General features: G+C 47.7%; 1 protein-coding gene across 1 annotated transcript in view; it reads right to left on the bottom strand.

Moving 5' to 3' along the window:
* Positions 1-11,427, bottom strand: part of SCARA3 (scavenger receptor class A member 3) — a 36,058-nt gene extending 24,631 nt beyond the window's left edge. Inside the window, exon 1 of the mRNA XM_081854751.1 lies at positions 10,762-11,427. Coding sequence (XP_081710877.1) covers positions 10,762-10,768 — 7 coding nt within the window. The 5' untranslated portion in view covers positions 10,769-11,427. The remainder of the gene's footprint in view (positions 1-10,761) is intronic.
* Positions 11,428-19,716: the final 8,289 nt, after the last annotated feature.

Here is a 19,716-nt window from a genome sequence, read left to right as displayed (position 1 = left end):
CATAATCAAGGACATGACACGGGACACACACACCATTTGAACGGCAATGTCCATCAGTCTTGGGGGCCCCCGGACACCTGAAATATTTTTGGGGGGGAGGGCGAACGGACTTCAGCCCCTAGGAGTTGGCGCCCATGTGTGTGAGGAACGGTTGGGGAGGGGATTGGGTATGTTTGTTTGTTTGTTTGCATTGTATTTGCGAATTTAGTTTTTCATGCCTAGTCAAAAGCAGAATTTAGGGAGAATTAAGGTAAGACAGTGCCATATGCTGCAGCCGTTGAAACTGATTAATAGTTCAGAAATACCCATTTAAACCTCTTTTTACAACTTCCTGTAAAACACACACACACACACACACACACACACACACACACACACACACACACACTGCATTGCTTTGTTTGTGTGTTTTGCAGTTAATTACATCTTCTATTTAATGCTGTATTGTTTTTAACACTTGATTGGAAGCCGCCCAGAGTGGCTGGGGAAACTCAGCCAGACAGGTGGGGCATAAATAATAAATTATTATTATATAATTATTATTCTAAAAAAGTTTTAAAAGGAAATGAAATGTGTAATTACCAAATGTTTCCCTGGTGACAAAGTTGATTTATGTGTTGGGGTTTAGTTGCTTTGGTGGGAGCTTGGAGAGATCCCTCTCCTAATTTTGTGGGTTGTTACAAGGAAGAAATCACCAAAGCCATCACAGCATACAAGAATTTGCAGAAAGAAAAAAGAAAAAAGTAAAGTTCTTCTTCTGGGGGGTGGGGAAGACAAGGATAGCTAACATTTGATAAACTAGCCGCTGCTGGTCTGAAGACTAAATAAAAAATAAAAATAAATAAATTGGAAAATGCAGCTGACAATTTAGCAGTCTCCCATCATTAGGTGTTGGGTATGTTTAGAAGGAAAAAGAGGAGACTTAGAGGAGATAGGAGGGCCATCTTCCAATATCTCAAGGGCTGTCACATGGAAGAGGGACCTCCAGATACTGGGTGCTATATAAATTCAAAAAATAAAAAAAAATAAAGATTTTCTCCTGCTCTGCAGGGTAGGACTCGAACCCATGGCTTCAAGTGACGAGAAAGGAGATTACGACTCAACATATGAAAAAACTTTCTGGTAGTAAGAGCTGTTCAACAGTAGCACGGACTCCCTTGTGAATTCTCCTTCCTTGGAGGTTTTTAAGCAGAGTTCGGATGGCCGCCTGCCATGGATGGCTCTAGCCGAGATTCCTGCCTTGCAGGGGGTTGGACTGGATGACCTCTGGGGGTCCCTTGCATCTTTACATTTCTATGATTCTGGATGGACCAATGATCTGGCCTTGTATAAGGCAGCTATGGATGAGGGGGAAGGTTTCCTTTCCAAAGGCACTCGGGGCACAGTTTATTTCAGCAACGTCTGCTTTTGATTTTTTCCTTTCCCTCTTGATCCTGCCTCATGGCTCCATAAAGCCGAGGGTGGCTGGCGATAGGGCCATAAAAACACAATGAAACACCTCAAAGCCAAATCAGAAATGCAACTCATGCCCTATATTTGAAAGCAACATGAGCCAGTCTCCCCCAACCTGGCGCTTCCCAGATGCTTCGAACTGCAAATCTGATCGGTCCCAGAATGTACAGGAATAGTGGAAACAGCTTTATGTTAAGTCAGTCTTGTATACACTGGCTGGCAGCGGCTCTCCAGGATCTCAGGCAAGCCCTACCTGCAGATGCCAGCGGGGAGTGAATCAATTTGGAACTCCCTGCCACTTGATGCCAAGCAAACGCTCTCCCTGTGCTTTTTTCAAGCACCCGCTAAAAACATTTTTGTTTAGGCAAGCCTCTCCAGACATGTAGAATGTGGACTTCTAGGGCTGCAGCTATAGCATATAAAAATACCTCCTTCAAGGCATTTTGGATGTCCCTGCCAATGATACTTAATAGAAATGCCTTGGACTTTGGTGGCAAAGGGGTGGAAGGAAGAAGTCGTCCCGACAACAACGGATTGACATAACAAGCTACAAGAATTTGCTGAAATGGCACAGCTGACGAATAGCCTGAGAGGCAACTCAAAACAAAAATTTATGGAAAAGTGGGATAGATATAAGATATATGTTCAAAAATACAGTAAAGGTTTGCTATCTATGCAAGCATTTGATTGATGTTGGAGAGAGACCGAGTTGAGAAATAAGACCAAGGGTACATATTGATATAGGAATGTTTTAGATAAAATGTAAAGAAATATACAATAAGAGTACATTCATTTGTAAACAAAGGAATATACAACAGGATAGACAGGAAGTCCAAAGTGTTGGTATATATATGATTTCAGAGAAAGTTTTTAATAGCTTTTTCTTTTTCTTTTTTTTTCTTTTTCTTTTTTCTTTATATATATAAAGTATACATACAGGTTGAAAATTACAGTATAATAAGTTTTGTGATGTAATATGATGATGTCTGATGTTATAATGTTAGAACTTTAATAAAAGAAAGAAAGAAAGAAAGAAAGAAAGAAAGAAAGAAAGAAAGAGGACTTCTAAAAATCTGTTTTTAGTTGATTGGTGATTCTATATTTTGAATGAGTTACAGAGTTGTTTTTAAGTGGTGTATAAATTTTGTGAAATAAATACATACATAAACCTGGGTGCAAAACAGATGGCCCCGGGGAGTTGTAGTTCAAAGATTCTGAACGGCGCCTGGTTGCTGAAGACTGATGGAAGCCATTAGCAGCAAACCAATGTCTCAGTTTAAGGGGGGAAACAAATCATCACTGGTCACAAATTCAGACCCATTCCTCCAAGTGCCTGCTAGGGTTAAAGAATAAAAAAGAGATGTTCCAGTTACAGATAGGTAGCCGTGTTGGTCTGCCATGGTCAAAACAAAATAAAAAAATTCCTTCCAGTAGCACCTTAAAGACCAACTAAGTCAGTTCTTGGTATGAGCTTTCGTGTGCATGCACACTTCTTCAGATAACCAAAAAGAGATGGTTTGACTTGCTCTGTCAGCAATGCAAGACTGGCGGACGTTTCTGAGCCAGAAAATGAAAATACCGTAAAAGGACAAACCAAGAGTCTCAAAGAATCATAGAATGGTGAAGTTGGAATCCAGTGAAATTGAATGTTGGGGTTTTCAGGAGAGATAAAAGGATTTCTTCACACAGCACAGAATTAAACCTGAAGCAGAGTCTCCATCCCCTTCGTTCTGCCCGGACCCTGAAGTCCAGCGCCGAGGGCCTTCTGGCGGTTCCTTCTCTGTGAGAAGCAAAGTTACAGGGAACCAGGCAGAGGGCCTTCTTGGTGGTGGCGCCCGCCCTGTGGAACGCCCTCCCGTCAGATGTCAAGGAAATAAACAAGTACCAGACTTTGAAGGCAGCTCTGTGTAGGGAAGTTTTTAATGTTTGAAGTTATATTCTGTTTTTAGTGTTCTGTTGGAAGCCGCCCAGAGTGGCTGGGGAAACCCAGCCAGATGTGCGGGATATAAATAATAAATTATTATTATTATTATTATCATTGCTTATTTCAACTCGCTTGGGGAAACAACTCAGAGGCCATGAAAGAAGGAAGGCTAACAACATGAAGATTTAAAGGAGCTATTGGAAAGACTATTCAAGGCAGTAGAGATATGAGATGATCAGAGCCCCTCCGAACCTGAAACATGGGAAGTCCCAACAAAAAAAATATAATTTAGGCAGAATATTTGGACTATTTGATATGTATTTGTATAATTTGGAACATTCAGTGTTATTGGATTGGATTTTTAAAATGGAAAACTTAATAAAATTTATTATTATAATTTTTTTAAAAAAATTTATTATTATTATTATTATTATTATTATTATTATTATTATTATTATTATTATTTATTAAGCTATGGAACTCCTTTCCACAGGAGGCAGTGAGGACCACCAACCTAGACGGCTTTAAAAGAGGACTGGACAATTTCATGGAGGAGGGAAGGGATATTGATGGCTACTTTCCAGGATAGCTGTGCCCTGTCCTCCACAGTCGGAAGCAAAAAGACTTCTGAATACCAGTTGCTGGAAACCCCAGGAGGGGAGAGTGATGCTGATATGCTCGGATCCAGCTGGCTGTGTTAAGTTGTGGGTGAACATATCAGACGACACAGCGATTCTTCAAACAGCTCTTGTTTATTCACAGGCCAGAACAGAACTGAAGGGTTCAGCCAGCCTGCTTATAGAGCTCCACTACAACGCAACTGTAACAACTTTCTGTAACTATCCAATCACTGAACGTCACTTTCAATCCCTTATTTGCATATTTGGACCTGAACTATCTACAGTATCCCCCTGCTGGCCCAGGGTGAGAACTTCAGTACATAACAGGCTGAGTTCCCCATTAGGGCATCTGATTGGCCATGCTGAGAAGAGATGCTGGACTAGATGGGCGTTTGGCCTGATCCAGCGGGATCTTATGAGGTTGGGGGCAGGCATCAATACTGGGCCCTGGCAGATGATGATGATGATGATGATGATAATGATAATGATAATAGGTAAAGGGACCCCTGACCATTAAGTCCAGTCGTGGCCGACTCTGGGGTTGCGGCGCTCATCTCGCTTTACTGGCCGAGGGAGTCAGCGTACAGCTTCCAGGTCATGTGGCCAGCATGACTGAGCCGCTTCTGGCGAACCACAGCAGCGCACGGAAACGCCGTTTGCCTTCCCGCTGGAGTGGTACCTATTGATCTACTTGCACTTTGATGTGCTTTCAAACTGCTAGGTTGGCAGGAGCAGGGACTGAGCAACGGGAGCTCACCCCGTCGCGGGGATTTGAACCACCGACCTTCTGATCAGCAAGTCCTAGGCTCTGTGGTTTAACCCACAGCGCCACCCGCGTCCCAATAATAATAATAATAATAATAAAATAAATACAGTGGTGCCCCGCAAGACGAATGCCTCGCAAGATGAAAAACTTGCTAGATGAAAGGGTTTTCCGTCATTTGAGGTGCTTCGCAAGACGAATTTCCCTATGGGCTTGCTTCGCAAGACGTTTTCGTCTTGCGAGTTTTTTCCCTTCCTCCCCTTTTTCTAAGCCGCTAAGCCGCTAATAGCCGCTTAGCCGCTAATAGCGCTAATAAGGGTGCTTCGCAAGATGAAAAAACCGCAAGACGAAGAGACTCGCGGAACGAAATAATTTCGTCTTGCGAGGCACCATTGTAAATTCTATTTATACCCTGCCCTCCCCGGCCAGAGTCGAGCTCACGGCAGCTAACACCAATAAAATCACAGTAAAAACATAACAGGGGGAAAAAGAAAAACAAACATACACCAATTTAAAATACAGGTTAAAATGCAATTTAAAATGCAGCCTCGTTTTAAAAGTAGCCGATAAATCAAGACCGTAAGGGGAGGGAAACATAAGGGTCAGACTGAGTCCAGACCAAAGGCCAGGCAGAACAGCTCTGTCTTGCAGGCCCTGCAGAAAGATGGCCCAGATTGCCAGGTGAAGGCTCTCATGGCCCCGCGCACCTGAGAGAGACAGGAGCCCCTGTCTTAGCCTCACCCAGGTGGCTGCCCAGAGGGTGGGCGTTGTGTTCCCCCAGGCCTTGCACCCCCGTGGCATTCGCATGGTTACCGTGGGCTTGAGTGCTCGGCCTTTGATGTGGAACGAAATCAATCCAGCAAAGGGGTTTGCAAAGAGCCTTTCAACATCTGACGGGCTTCCTTGGGTCAACAGCTTATGAAACCCCCACCTTCCCTTACATCAACAAGGGGAAGGGAGAAGCTGTCCGGCCAGGTGCAGGCTGTTTTCCAGAGCAGCAGACCTGGCACCCGCGTTTATCCTCCTGCGGCGAAGGCAAGCAAATATTTGCCAGCTGAAGGACCGAGGGCTGCCAGGTGAAAGTCTTAGCGCTGAGGGGCACCCTGGAGATTTGGGGTCGAAAGTCAGAGGCGTAGGCTGCACCCTGTGGAAAGGATCTGCCAAAGGAGTACCTGTGATCTAGTTGTGTTTCCCATTGTGCCCGATGAAGAGACCTGTGCAGCTCAAAAGCTTGCTTGCACACGCCAAAGAACTTTCTGCAGTAAGAGCTTTTTGACAAAGGAACGGACTCCCTCCTAAGGTGATGGACTATCGCTCTTTGGAGGTTTTTAAGCAGAGGCGGTTGGACTAGATGACCTCTGGGGATCCCTGCCAACGCTGCAATTTGATTCCCTTCCCCTCTTCTTTTTTCCTTTCTCCTCCTGTGATGGAACTCCTATTATTTGGGGACTGTCTGGATAGCTGGCCTTGGTGAAGACTTGACGTTTTCATCCCCCCAAAAGTTTTTGATTTGAGTTTCCATTGAAATGAGGCTGTGTGTTAATGTTTTAATGTTGTATTTTAATCTTGTTTTTAAGTTGTATTTGAATCAATTTGTTTTTATATCGAGTGTTAGCGGCCCTGACCCCGGTCTTGGCTGGGGAGGGCGGGGTATAAATAATAATAATAATAATAATAATAGTAATAATAATAATAATAATAATAATAGTAATAATAATAAAAATAATTACAATTCTATTCCTTCTACCAAATGAGTTGTTTCAGGAAAGGGCCAAGCTGATTCTCTGCCTGGAGGCATAGAAACTGATAGCCTTATTCAATTTGTCTAATCTCACTTTGAAGCCATAAAAATTAGTAGACGCCACAGGAATTTGTGGTGTTGAATTCCAAAGCACTGTGTGAATCATATAGCTGCTGTGTTGGAAGAGACCCTCCCAAGGACCATATTTTTGTCCAAGTGAATCTGCCTGCTTGGCTGGATGATCCTCACAGGGGACTTGTTTTAGGAGCTGAGAAGAGGAAAATGTTTCTCTGCCAACTTTCCCCATGCCTGTGCATAGTTTTCTAAACCTCTGTCACATACCCCTTTATTTGCCCCAAGTTATCATCATCATCATCATCAAATTAATAAGCTCCAGACCCAGTCTGGGATCCGCACAAATGCTCATCAAAGGCCAGACCAGTACTCATGATTGCAGATCGTCTCTCTTCTGAGTGATTATAGCATGGAAGAGGTCCACAAAAATCAGGGAGAACTCCAGGAGGCCTTTGAAGGAGAGCAAGGAACGACCAGGCCCTCCATTTGGAAATGAGATGATTGCTAGCTTGAACTCCCAGGATTGGTGGGTTTGCGAGATGCAGGCTTTTAATTTATTTATTTATTGTAAACTCTGGGTTGGGGATCTGGTAATGAGGGGGTTCTGTTAGCCAAAAATGAAGCCTGCAGTGTGTGCAAGATGAACAGAGCTCCGGTTCTTGTTTGGACAGGAACAGCTTTTAAGTCAAAGAAACAGGGATTGTTCTGCCTATCAGCAGGGTTAGGGCAGGGGGCTGGAATCCACAGATCTGGAAGAATGACGCAGGGTCTGCTCTGGCTGCCCAACTCCCATTCATTTGCAAAAAGGAGGTACATTGCAGGTATCCAATGCAGCTGAATGCTGGAAGATTTGGGAAAGATAAAAGAAACTTCATCTTCACACTGCACACTGTTAAGCTATGGAACTCCCTGCCACAGGAGGCAGCGATGGCTGCCAAACTAAGAGGATTAGGCAGATTTGTGGAGGAGGATATAAATTGTGATAAGAATTTTAAGGTCTTAGATATATAATGTACCAACCAAGCACGTACATAGATCAGCACAGGAAGACCGACCTGGAACCGTTTTGATTCCCAAACTTAGCAAAGATTTTCTCTGCAAGGTCAAAGGAAAATGGAAAAGCCTCCCTATGATCTTTTCCTTCACAAATCCTGTCTTAAGGGCACGTTTAAGATATGAATAGGGTGTGAGCCTGTGACCTGGCTCAGGAACCACGGTAAGTATGTATCATTACAAAAGACTGGCCAGGCTCTCCCGGGTATCCAATCAAGTGAGCATTAACAGGTAACCTGGCAGACGAGATAAACAACGCACTCAGATTTCTGCTGCAGACCGCCCTTTCTGTGATGCAGGTATGTGGGGGCTGGTCTTGGGTTACACTCCTTCTGTGATGTATGTATCTTGTATGGAGGGGTGTTCTTGAGCTCCAGAGCGGGCAATTTAAAATGTCTATATAAGGGCGGACACACCTGGATTCTGGGTCCTCCTCCTTCTCCTGCGTGTGAGGGGAGCCCCCTGTTGCAACAGATCAATAAAGATCAGGCTTACTAGCTGCTTTGCTTCTCAGTATTCTCTGGTTGGCCTCTGTTATTTTTCTCCTCCCAATAGAGAACCTACGTAAGGACTCTCTACTCTTTTGGGCTCTTGTGTCCCCCAGAAGGGAATAAGGGCAAGTTTTGTTTAGAACAGAGGCCATCCATGGTTATGCTTCTGAATCCCAGTTGCTGGAAAGGGGAGAGGGGCTCTTGGGCTCTGATCCTCCTTCCCATCGAGGCATCAGGTTGCCGCTGTGAGAAGACCATGCTGGGCTCATCCAGCAGCGCTCTCCTTGGGTCGTTATGAGACCTTCCCAGTCAATTGAGTCCATTGTCTTCCTAATGACTAGGAATTCCCACTTACTGCCCCATCCATGCTATCTGATGATGCCCTAGTTCTGCACCGCATTCATGTCTAAACACTAGGATGTAGGTCAGGGTGTCTTTGTGTATGTAAGACAGACAGACAGACAGACAGACAGACAGACACACACACACACACACACAGAATGCATACCTACATAGGCTACAAAATGCAACAATAAATACATCTCTAACAGTGCACTTCTAACCATGTCTGCTCTACTCAGAAGTCCTATTGAAATCAGTAAGTTTACTCCCAGGTATGTGGGGTTAGGGGGGACGTGGGTGACACTGTGGGTTACACCACAGAGCCTAGGACTTGCTGATCAGAAGGTCGGCGGTTTGAATTCCCGTGATGGGTTAAGCTCCTGTTGCTCAGTCCCTGCTCCTCCCAACCTAGCAGTTCGAAAGCACGTCAAAGTGCAAGTAGATAAATAGGTACCACTCCGGCGGGAAGGTAAACAGCATTTCCGTGCGCTGCTCTGGTTTGCCAGAAGCGGCTAAGTCATGCTGGCCACATGACCCGGAAGCTGTATGCCGGCTCCCTCGGCCAATAAAGCAAGATGAGCGCTGCAACCCCAGAGTCGGTCACGACTGAACCTAATGGTCAGGGGTCCCTTTACCTTTATGTGGGGTTAGCACTGCTATTTTCCCACAAGTCAGGTTGTGATTGTAGAGTTGGAAGGGACGCCTAAGGGGCATCTAGTCCAACCCTCTGCAATGCAGGAATCTCAGCTGAAGCATCCATGACAGATGGCCATCCAACCTCTGATTAAAAACCTCTGATTAAGACATTCTAGAGCTGTGATTCCTGTACTGCAGGGGTTGGACTGGATGACCTTTGGAGGTCCCTTCCAGCTCTACAATTCTGTGACTGAGGGCAGAACCGGCCCTGAGCAATCCCAGAGGGTGGCGCTTGCAGGATGAGAGCGAGGGGAAAAGCAAACCTCAGGGCGTGTTCAGGACCGAGAAGCTGCCTGGGCCAAGAGCAGATTCAAACGGCGCTTCTGCAATTTCCTGCACCAGGAACCCAGCTACATTTGCGGGGTCAAGTTTCAAGCCCGCAATTATGACTATCAGCGCTAAATGATGCGTCTTGCGCACGGACGAGAAACAGTCCCGTCCCGTCCCCTCCATCTGTTTTTCTGGTAATTTGCACTCTGAAATCTGAGCGGTACTTTTGATCTCTGAAGTCAGACAAAAAGGGGGGAAAGTGGGAGGGGGTGGGTGGGTGTCCTGAGGACTGGAAGGCAAGCAATGAGCCGCTGTTGTAGCCAGAGCTGTGAGCCCTCTGCGTAACCCCGGACTCACTCCGCACACCGGCTCCGCCTCTCCCGCCCACTTCCCCCTCCCCACCCCCGCCTATTGATTTTCCTCAGGCCCCTGGTAGCAATTCCCGACTGCCTTCCTTGCCCAGTCTCCCTCTGCATTGCCTCTCTGGCACAAACATCTCGGGGTCTCCGGCATTTGCAAAGGGGACGCTCATTTTGAATTAAGCGCCCTGGAGATTTAGGCTGTGGGCACATCACCAGTTTAAAACGCAGCTGGGGTTTTCTTTTGCCCTAGTTTGGATCGAAGCTGGGGGTTTTTTTGGGAGGGGGAAAAAATACATCAAAACACAGCCTTTCTTAAGAAATGACAGGATGGCTATGAATGATAGAAATGTGGAGTTGGAAGGGTCCCCAGGGGTCATCTAGCCTAACCCCCCTGCATTGCAGGAATCTCAGCTAAAGCATCCCAACTCCCCCAACCATTACTCGTAAGGCTTGGTTTTCAGAACCAAGGATCTCTGTTGCCCTCCTCTGCACACCTTCCAGCTTGTCAATATCCTCTTTAAATTGTGGTGCCCAGAACTGGACACAGTGGGACTATTCCTTCCTTTGACCTGGACACTACAAGCTGTTGACTGTGGCTAACATCATGTCTGTAGAGTCATTCACAAGATTTCAGGCTCAGAAGTGTACCCAGCACTCCTCTCACAGCGGGTGCTATGCGTTCAGTCTGGGCCAGCCCAAGTCAATTGGACGCGCAAAGGAGAAAATCCAAACAGATCTACTATGCCTTTGCCCAGATGCGTTAATGTCCACCGGGACATTCTCCAGTGCGAACCTCAGGGCAGATGACAGATCATAACTGTGGCTCTGAAGAGCTGCATCAATTCTAAACAAACCTCAGATCACTAAAGGGAGACCTTTCTTCCATTTCCAGAAGGGTCGCCACCTTTTTCTCTTGTAGAGGAAGCGACAAAGAGCTCTGTGGAGACAGCAACCTCGCTGCCTCCGACTCACCTTTCATGATCCTCCCCCTGAGAAGAACTGCGACCCCCACGACCCAGTCCGAGCCGCTTCTACCGAAACAAGCAAGCGAGGGAGGGAGGTTTGACTCCAGTAGGCCTTGCAGGTGAAGAGGCGCAGCTTGCCAGACGTCTCTGGTCCTCGAGGATGGAGCTCAGAGGGTCGCGCCACATCCCAGCAGCGCATCCCAGAGACACCGGACGCGGCTCGGGGAACAGAGCATCGCGGCTCCGGAGCGTGGAGTGGACATCCTTTCCCCGCACCCCGCTCCACAGCAGCCTGGAGAAGGGGGTCCTCGCTTCCATCCAGCGCTGCTAAAAGTGGGCCATTTTTTCACCTGGCCATCGGTGAGGTGGCGGCGAGACTCACCCCTTCAGTGCCCCATGAAGGTGGCTGGGTTCTCCTTCCTCCTCCTGGCTAAACATCCACCCCCTGCCTGGCTCCCCTCGTCCCAGAGAGTGGCCTTCAGTCAGTGCGCAAAGAGCCGCATCTCTGCTGCCTCGAGGGCGCACGGCTCTCTCTCCTCTCCTGCGTGCTCCCCCTGGTCCATTGCCCAGACAAACTTCCTCGCGCTTTCAAAACAGGGCGAGTGGCTCCTCTATATGCCAGCCGCCTCTCCGGCTGGCTGGAGCCTTCCCTCCCATGGCCGCTGCCCCCAAATCCAGCAGGGGGTGGGGGTGGGGGAGGGAGGGGAGGAAAGGGAGGCGAGGCGGCGTTGGAGCTTTGCCGAAATATGCGCTGGGTCCCCTCCCTCCAGCCCTAATTGCTAACAAATGTCCTCTTCACCGGGGAAGGGGGGAGAGGAGGGGGAGAGAAAGAGGCAAGCAGGAGGCAGGCAGTGTTTTGGGGGGGATTGATGTGGGGATCCGGGGTCTCCCCACCCCCCAAGCATGCCCTTTCTGGAGGGGCCTAAGAATAGCCTGCTGGGTCAGGCCAATGGCCTACCTAGTTCAGTGTCCTGTCCTCATAGGAGCCAACCAGATTCATGTGGAAAAATCTGCAGGCAGGATTTGAACTCAAGAGAAATACTGTACTCTCACCTCCTGCGGCTTCCAGCAACTGGGATTCAGAAGCATCTCGACCATGGAGGTCTTCTTCTTGTTGTTTAGTTGTTGAGTCGTGTCCAGCTCTTCGTGACCCCCTGGACCAGAGCACGCCAGGCACTCCTGTCTTCCACTGCCTCCCGCAGTTTGGTCAAACTCATGCTAGTAGCTTTGAGAACACTGTCCCACCATCTCGTCCTCTGTCGTCCCCTTCTCCTTGCGCCCTCCATCTTTCCCAACATCAGGGTCTTTTCCAGGGAGTCTTCTCTTCTCCTGAGGTGGCCAAAGTCTTGGAGCCTCAGCTTCAGGATCTGTCCTTCCAGTGTGCACTCAGGGCTGATTTCCTTCAGAATGGATTGGTTTGATCTTCTTGCAGTCATAGAATCATAGAATCATAGAATCATAGAATCATAGAGTTGGAAGAGACCACAAGCGCCATCGAGTCCAACCCCCTGCCAAGCAGGAAACACCATCAGAGCACTCCTGACATATGGTTGTCAAGCCTCTGCTTAAAGACCTCCAAAGAAGGAGACTCCACCACACTGTCGAACAGCTCTTACTGTCAGGAAGTTCTTCCTAATGTTTAGGTGGAATCTTCTTTCTTGTAGTTTGGAACCATTGCTCCATATCCGCTTCTCTGGAGCAGCAGAAAACAACCTTTCTCCCTCCTCTATGTGACATCCTTTTATATATTTGAACATGGCTATCATATCACCCCTTAAGCTCCTCTTCTCCAGGCTAAACATGCCCAGCTCCCTTAGCCGTTCCTCATAAGGCATCGTTTCCAGGCCTTTGACCATTTGTTTCTCATCCAAAGCACACTCAACACACTTTTAAAAGCACATGACTTCCCCAAAGAACATTGGGAACTGTAGTTTACCCTTCACACAGCTACGGTTCCCAGCTTTTTTAACCAACTGCAGTTCCCAGGATTCTTGGGGGCCGTGTGCATTGAATTTGCTTTAAGTACGTTGCGTGTGGAGCCCCAGTTTCCCCTCTGTAAAGTGGCAGCAAAAGTGACTTGCTCGGCACAATGGAGGCTGCAGACTCCTTTGAAATAAGGAGCATTGTATCCCACAGAATAGTGATTTCTTCGACAGGTCAAGGTCTTAGAAAAATGATACTGTCTTGGTACACAGTGTGTTGGTTGAGTTGATTGAAAGTTTGGGGGCCCTTCAAACAAAGTCACATTTTGGGGGAAGTGACGCCACTCAGCCTTTTTAAAAACTCACTGTCATCCTGACGTACTTGTGTAGACACACAACAGCACACACATGTAAACACACAAATGCCCTTATGCAGATGCATTACAGACCCTATACGTAAATAGAAATGTGCATTTATCACAGTTTTACATTTATCTCTTTCTGAGTCTCTTGAAATGGCGATTTCTAGAGCTGGTGGCCAAATGCCCATTTCTTTTATTTAAAGAAGGAATTAAAATCTTGTAGAGGTGCCAGCTCTAATGTTCTGGAACAGATTGAGAACATGTTCATATTTTTAAAAACTGCAGCCATCATCACTTCAAGCCTTAGGGACCTTCGGTGGGGCTGAGTTTGTAGAAGTCCTTCCTGGATTTGTGCCTTACAAGTTGTTTTCACAAACTTTGGTTTCTAAGGAACACACACACACACACAACCAAAGATAGCCTTGCTGGTCCATAAGGAAAATCTCAAAATCAATAACTGGTCTTTACTAGGCCAAGCAAAACATCCCAAAATAGTGTCCAAGCATTCAAGTTCTCCATTACACTTCACTGGGATGGTAAATGAAGCGAAGGGGGTGGGGGCAGGAAAAAGATGGAAGATGGGGGGAGGCATTCGAATGAGGCTCTTTGTGGGACCATGCAGATTTCAGGTAGCACCCATGACAAGGTTCGGCAAGGCTTATCGGACATGGGCTGGATCATTCCCACAGAGATCCTCCGTGGGCCTGACTGGCGCAGCATGATGCCGGAAATAGCGTCTGCGCATGTCCGCGGTGCCGGAAATCACTTCTGCACATGCCCAGACGCCTGCACAGAAATGATTTTTGGCATCTGGGCATGTGCAGAAGTGATTTCCGGAACCGTGGAAGAGAGTCCCTGCGCTGTGCTGCGGTGCTCTAGCACAGCGCACGGGGACTCACCAAGTGGGTGGCTTGGTCCGCTTCTGGCCCATGGGCCTTAGGTTGCTGACCTCTGACCTAGGACTTCTGGGAAGAAAGAGGATACAATACAGACTGTCTTGCCAGTGGTGCATGCTTTAGTTATCTCTCGCTTGGACTACTGCAATGCGCTCTATGTGGGGCTACCTTTAAAGGTGACTCGGAAACTACAACTAATCCAGAATGCGGCAGCTAGACTGGTGACTGGGAGCGGCCGCCGAGACCATATAACACCAGTCTTGAAAGACCTGCATTGGCTCCCAGTACATTTCCGAGCACAGTTCAAAGTGTTGGTGCTGACCTTGAAAGCCCTAAATGGCCTCGGTCCAGTATATCTGAAGGAGTGTCTCCACCCCCATCGTTCTGCCCAGACACTGAGGTCCAGCTCCGAGGGCCTTCTGGCGGTTCCTTCCCTGCAAGAAGCCAAGTTACAGGGAACCAGGCAGAGGGCCTTCTCGGTGGTGGCACCCGCCCTGTGGAATGCCCTCCCACCAGATGTCAAAGAGAAAAACAACTACCAGACTTTTAGAAGACATCTGATATATATATATATCTGACATATATATCTGATATATATCATATATATATCAGATATATATATATATATATTAGACAGCAACTGATGAATTCCTTCTTTCGGTCCATGATAGAAAGTGTTCTTTCATACTGTATTATGGTGTGGTACGCTGGTTTGACAGCCACAGACAGAAAGTCTCTACAGAGGGTGGTGAAGACAGCGCATGATATCATGGGCTGTCCCTTGACTCCTCTAGATGTCATCGCAGGAGACCATTGCCTCAGAAGAGCGAGGAACATTCTCAGCGATGACTCACACCCTGGCCAGCACCTTTTAAATCTCCTGCCCTCAGGCAGGAAATGTAGAAGCATGATAAGCTGCACCAACAGGTTAAATAACAGTTTTTACCCATGGGCCGTGAGGCTGCCTAATGGAAGACAGCAACATTGCCGCTGACGTTCAGGGTTGGTGGTTGTAGGACAGCACACAGAGTGTAACAAGGGCAGAGAGATTGTGGGGGGTGGGGAGGGGGGCTTGTTTAATCCCACTGTAAACAAGTCATATGAGGGATGCAGGTGGCGCTGTGGGTTAAACCACAGAGCCTAGGACTTGCCGATCAGAAGGTCGGCGGTTCAAATCCCCGCGACGGGGTGAGCTCCCATTGCTTGGTCCCTGACCCTGCCAACCTAGCAGTTCAAAAGCACGTCAAAGTGCAAGTAGATCAATAGGTACCGCTCCGGCGGGAAGGTAAACGGCGTTTCCGTGCGCTGCTCTGGTTCGCCAGAAGCGGCTTAGTCATGCTGGCCACATGACCCGGAAGCTGTATGCCGGCTTCCTTGGCCATTAAAGCGAGATGAGCGCAGCAACCCCAGAGTCGGCCACGACTGAACCTAACGGTCAGGGGTCCCTTTACCTTTAAACAAGTTGTACAGTGACAATAAAGTATTTCTATTTCTATTAATGGGCATCTGGTTGCCCTCTGGGAGAACAGGAAGCCAGACTTTTGGGACCCCCTTGGCTGACCCAGTGGCTGCAGTGCTCTCCTGGTGATCTTTCTTGCAACAGGCTAACAAGAGACCCTCGTTCCCACAGAGGACTTGAGCGCTTGGGGCTGCTGCCCTCTGCTGACAGAAGGGAGGCCCATCAGGAAATGGAGACTCACTTTCAAGCCCTGCCCCCCCCCAAAACCTTGCTCAGTCTTTTCCTCCTCTCCCCACAAGCCCAGCCTCTGTGGTCCTGCCCCCTTTCAGGTGATTACTGAATTCAGCAGCCACACAGCTGCTCAGAATCTCAGCCACCTTGTCGGCTGCTGAACACATCTTGTGCATTTCAGGGGGTTGGACTAGATGACCGTTGAGGTCCCTTCCAGCCCTACAAATTTACAATTCTGTGAGTGGCCCTAGCTAGGCCAAAAGCTCTGCTCTCTGACCACACCAGCATTTCCTGCATCTGAGAAGGAAGGGCTCATCTTGCCACCATAGGAGTGAGTCGCACTCAATGAATTTCATGCGCCGCGTTGGATTTTGTAGTTATTTGTGCGCCGTAGTGCGAATGACCCACCTACAGCTACACTCTTTGGGATCTGCTTCCTGAGACACACACACGAGAGAAGGGGTGGTGAAAGAAGAAACACCCTGGTGCATCTGCAGTAGTGAAACTGGACGCCTTCATCTGCCCCGCCTACAACGAAACATGTCTCTCCTGTATCAGCCTCTACAGCCACAGCAGATGCAGAAACTCTCCAACGGTTTGCTTTTACCTGTAAAGGCACACTCCTCCACTGTCTGCCGAGAGAGACGGATGCCCAAAACAATAATAGCTGCCCCTGGCTCCATAATAATAATAATAATATCTTTATTGTCATTGCCCCCTCTCGGGGACAACGAGATTACTTGGCTGCTCCATCCACCCAGGTAGGGCACTCCACACAAAATCAGAACAACTATAAAAACACTAATTAAAACAATATAGTATAATACAGCAAGGAAGATTAGATGACTTTCAAAGTCCAGGTTTCCCATTCAGGGCCGAGATCGCTCTGGAGAAGAAGCTGTTCTTGAGACGGCTCGTTCTTGTCTTCATCGTCCTGTATCTCCGTCCCGACGGCAGGAGCTCGAAGAGACAGTGACCAGGATGCGATGGATCTTTTACTAGGTCCAGTGCCTTCCTATGGCACCTTGTGGCATAAATCTGCTCTAAGGTGGAGAGTGGGCAGCCAACAATGCTCTCTGCTGCCTTCACAACTCTGCACAACCCCATCCTGTCCTGGGTAGTACAGCTTCCGTACCACACACATAAGCCATAAGTGAGCACGCTCTCAATGGCACAGTGATAGAAGGCAAGCAGCAGTTTCTGCGGAAGATGGTTTTTCCTTAGGATTCTCAAAAAGTACAGTCTCTGCTGTGCCTTCTTCACAAACCCCCTTGTGTTGACACTCCAGGACAGATCCTCTTGTAATCCTGCCAGAGGGCAGTCTTTGGTGATGCCCCACTGTGCACCTAAGAAGAGCAAAGCATTGCAAGGGGTTGAACAAGATGGCCCTTTGGGCGTGGGATATAATCCACTGGGAGCAGTCAAGTACAACATTCCTTGTTTTCCTAGAGTGGACATGCAGGGGGATGTTTGGTCCAGCCAGTGGAAACTTCTTGTTCCTCCTGGGTTGGAGCATCCTTCCTCTTGCATGTGACTAGAGGTGGGCGTGTCCTTACCTGTCCAGGTAACAAAAAGGACAAGGCGAGCAGCACACTCTCTCTTTTTGACTCCCTTCTTCGTTGGACCAGCTTTTAACTAGGACTGGTCTGCTAGCTCTCAGCTAGCAGCAGCACTGGGATTATTCCTCCATATGGGGTAGATCCACATGTACATATTTGTAACTAAGTCTGACTTCAGGAATCCAACTGTGAACTGATGTGAGTAAACTTCTTTTATTGACTTTGAATAAGATTGCTGTGTCTTTACAGTGGTACCTTGGGTTACAGACGCTTCAGGTTACAGACGCTTCAGGTTACAGACTCTGCTAACCCAGGAATAGTACCTTGGGTTAAGAACTTTGTTTCAGGATGAGAACAGAAATCACGCGGTGGTAGCGGGAGGCCCCATTAGCTAAAGTGGTGCTTCAGGTTAAGAACAGTTTCAGGTTAAGAACGGACCTCTGGAACGAATTAAGTTCTTAACCCGAGGTACCAATGTATTCTTTTAAGAGGGATTCAAGGGAACTTACTAGAAACTATACAATTCAATCTGAGAGAGACTGAATTATGTAATAGTGAGAGGCTCACACGAGCCTGCAACCAGCTATCTGTTGTGCATGCAAAAAGGGGAATGTAAACTCTGCTAAGTAAAGGAACTTGCTAGCACAAGTTTTTGTTGTTGTTTAGTCGTGTCCGACTCTTGGTGACCCCCTGGACCAGAGCATGCCAGGCACTCCTGTCTTCCACTGCCTCCCGCAGTTTGGTCAGACTCATGTTTGTAGCTTCGAGAACACCATCCAGCCATCTCATCCTCTGTCATCCCCTTCTCCTTGTGCCCTCCATCTTTCCCAACATCAGGGTCTTCTCCAGGGAGTCTTCTCTTCTCATGCGGTGGCCAAAGTCTTGGAGCCTCAGCTTCAGGATCTGTCGTTCCAGTGAGCACTCAGGGATGATTTCCTTCAGAATGGAGAGGTTTTATCTTCTTGCAGTCCATGGGACTCTCAAGAGTCTCCTCCAGCACCAGAATTCAAAAGCATCCATTCTTCAGCGATCAGCCTTCTTTATGGTCCAGCTCTCACTTCCATACATCACTACTGGGAAAACCATAGCTTTTACTATACGGACCTTTGTTGGCAAGGTGATGTCTCTGATTTTTAAGATGCTGTCTAGGTTTGTCATTGCTTTTCTCCCCAGAAGCAGGCGTCTTTTAATTTTGTGACTGATGTCACCATCTGCAGTGATCATGGAGCCCAAGAAAGTAAAATCTCTCACATACATCACTACTGGGAAAACCATAGCTTGAACTATATGGACCTTTGTTGGCAAGGTGATGACTCCATGGACAAAGACAACAGCACAAATTAGGAAGGATATTAATAAACAATATATCCTCTCCTGCCACCCTCAACATCCCCACATTGGGGTCTATCCCCACTCTAGAATCTTATGATGCTATCCAGGGAGGTTTCTAAGGTGCATGTGTGTGTCCCCTTCTGCAGAATTCCCCTCTCAGATCTGACAAACCCCAAAGCCAGACAGATCTTGTGATTTGGCAAGAGATCAGTTGCCACAGCTGAGCAAGGATTTCTTTTATTTTTAGGCTTCTGCCCCAGTTTCACTTCCACCACTGGACGTGTGGACGTCAGCATCCTCACAGCTGCCCGACTGCTTCAGCCACAACCGCTGCTGTCCCTTTGAACTGACCCAGACTCTCACCCACAACCCGATCCTTTGGGTTATCACAGGTTCTTGTGGAGATGGTATTATTATCATGATGATTAGGGTTACTAATGGTATGTGAGAGGTTTTACTTTCTTGGGCTCCATGATCACTGCTGATGGCGACAGCAGTCACGAAATTAAGAGACGCCTGCTTCTTGGGAGAAAGGCGATGGCAAACCTGGACTCCCTGGAAAAGACCCCGATGTTGGGAAGGATGGAGGGCGCAAGGAGAAGATAATTCAGAGAGCCAGTGTGGTATAGTGGTTAAGAGCAGTAGATTTGTAATCTGGGGAACCGGGTTCACGTCTCCGCTCCTCCACCTGCAGCTGCTGGGTGACCTTGGGCCAGTCACACTTCTCTGAAGTCTCTCAGCCTCACTTACCCCACAGAGTGTTTGTTGTGGGAGAGGAAGGGAAAGGAGAATGTGAGCCACTTTGAGTCTCCTTCGGGTAGTGATAAAGCGGAATATCAAGCAACAACAACAACAACAATAATAATAAATTTTTATTCATGTCCCGCCGTCCCCAGCCGAAGCCGGGCTCAGGGCGGATAACAACAGTAAAATAATACAACATTCTAAAATCATTTCATTATAAAATTAATTCAAATCAAATTGATGGCAACCATTGGGCTAGAGTTCTATGAGGATCACAGAAGGAGGGGGTCAGGCTGTGCCCTGGCCAAAGGCCTGGTGGAACAGCTCTGTCTTGCAGACCCTGTGGAAAGATGTCAAGTCCCGCAGGGCCCTAGTCTCTTGAGACAGAGCGTTCCACCAGATTGGGGCCACGGCCAAAAAAGCCCTGGCTCTAGTTGAGGCCAGCCTGGGCCTCTGT

Source organism: Podarcis erhardii (assembly GCF_964252035.2).
Source record: "Podarcis erhardii genome assembly, chromosome: 3".
NCBI classification, from domain to species: Eukaryota; Metazoa; Chordata; class Lepidosauria; order Squamata; family Lacertidae; genus Podarcis; species Podarcis erhardii.
Note: the sequence above shows the minus strand (reverse complement) of the source record. Positions and strands in the feature narration are given on the sequence as shown.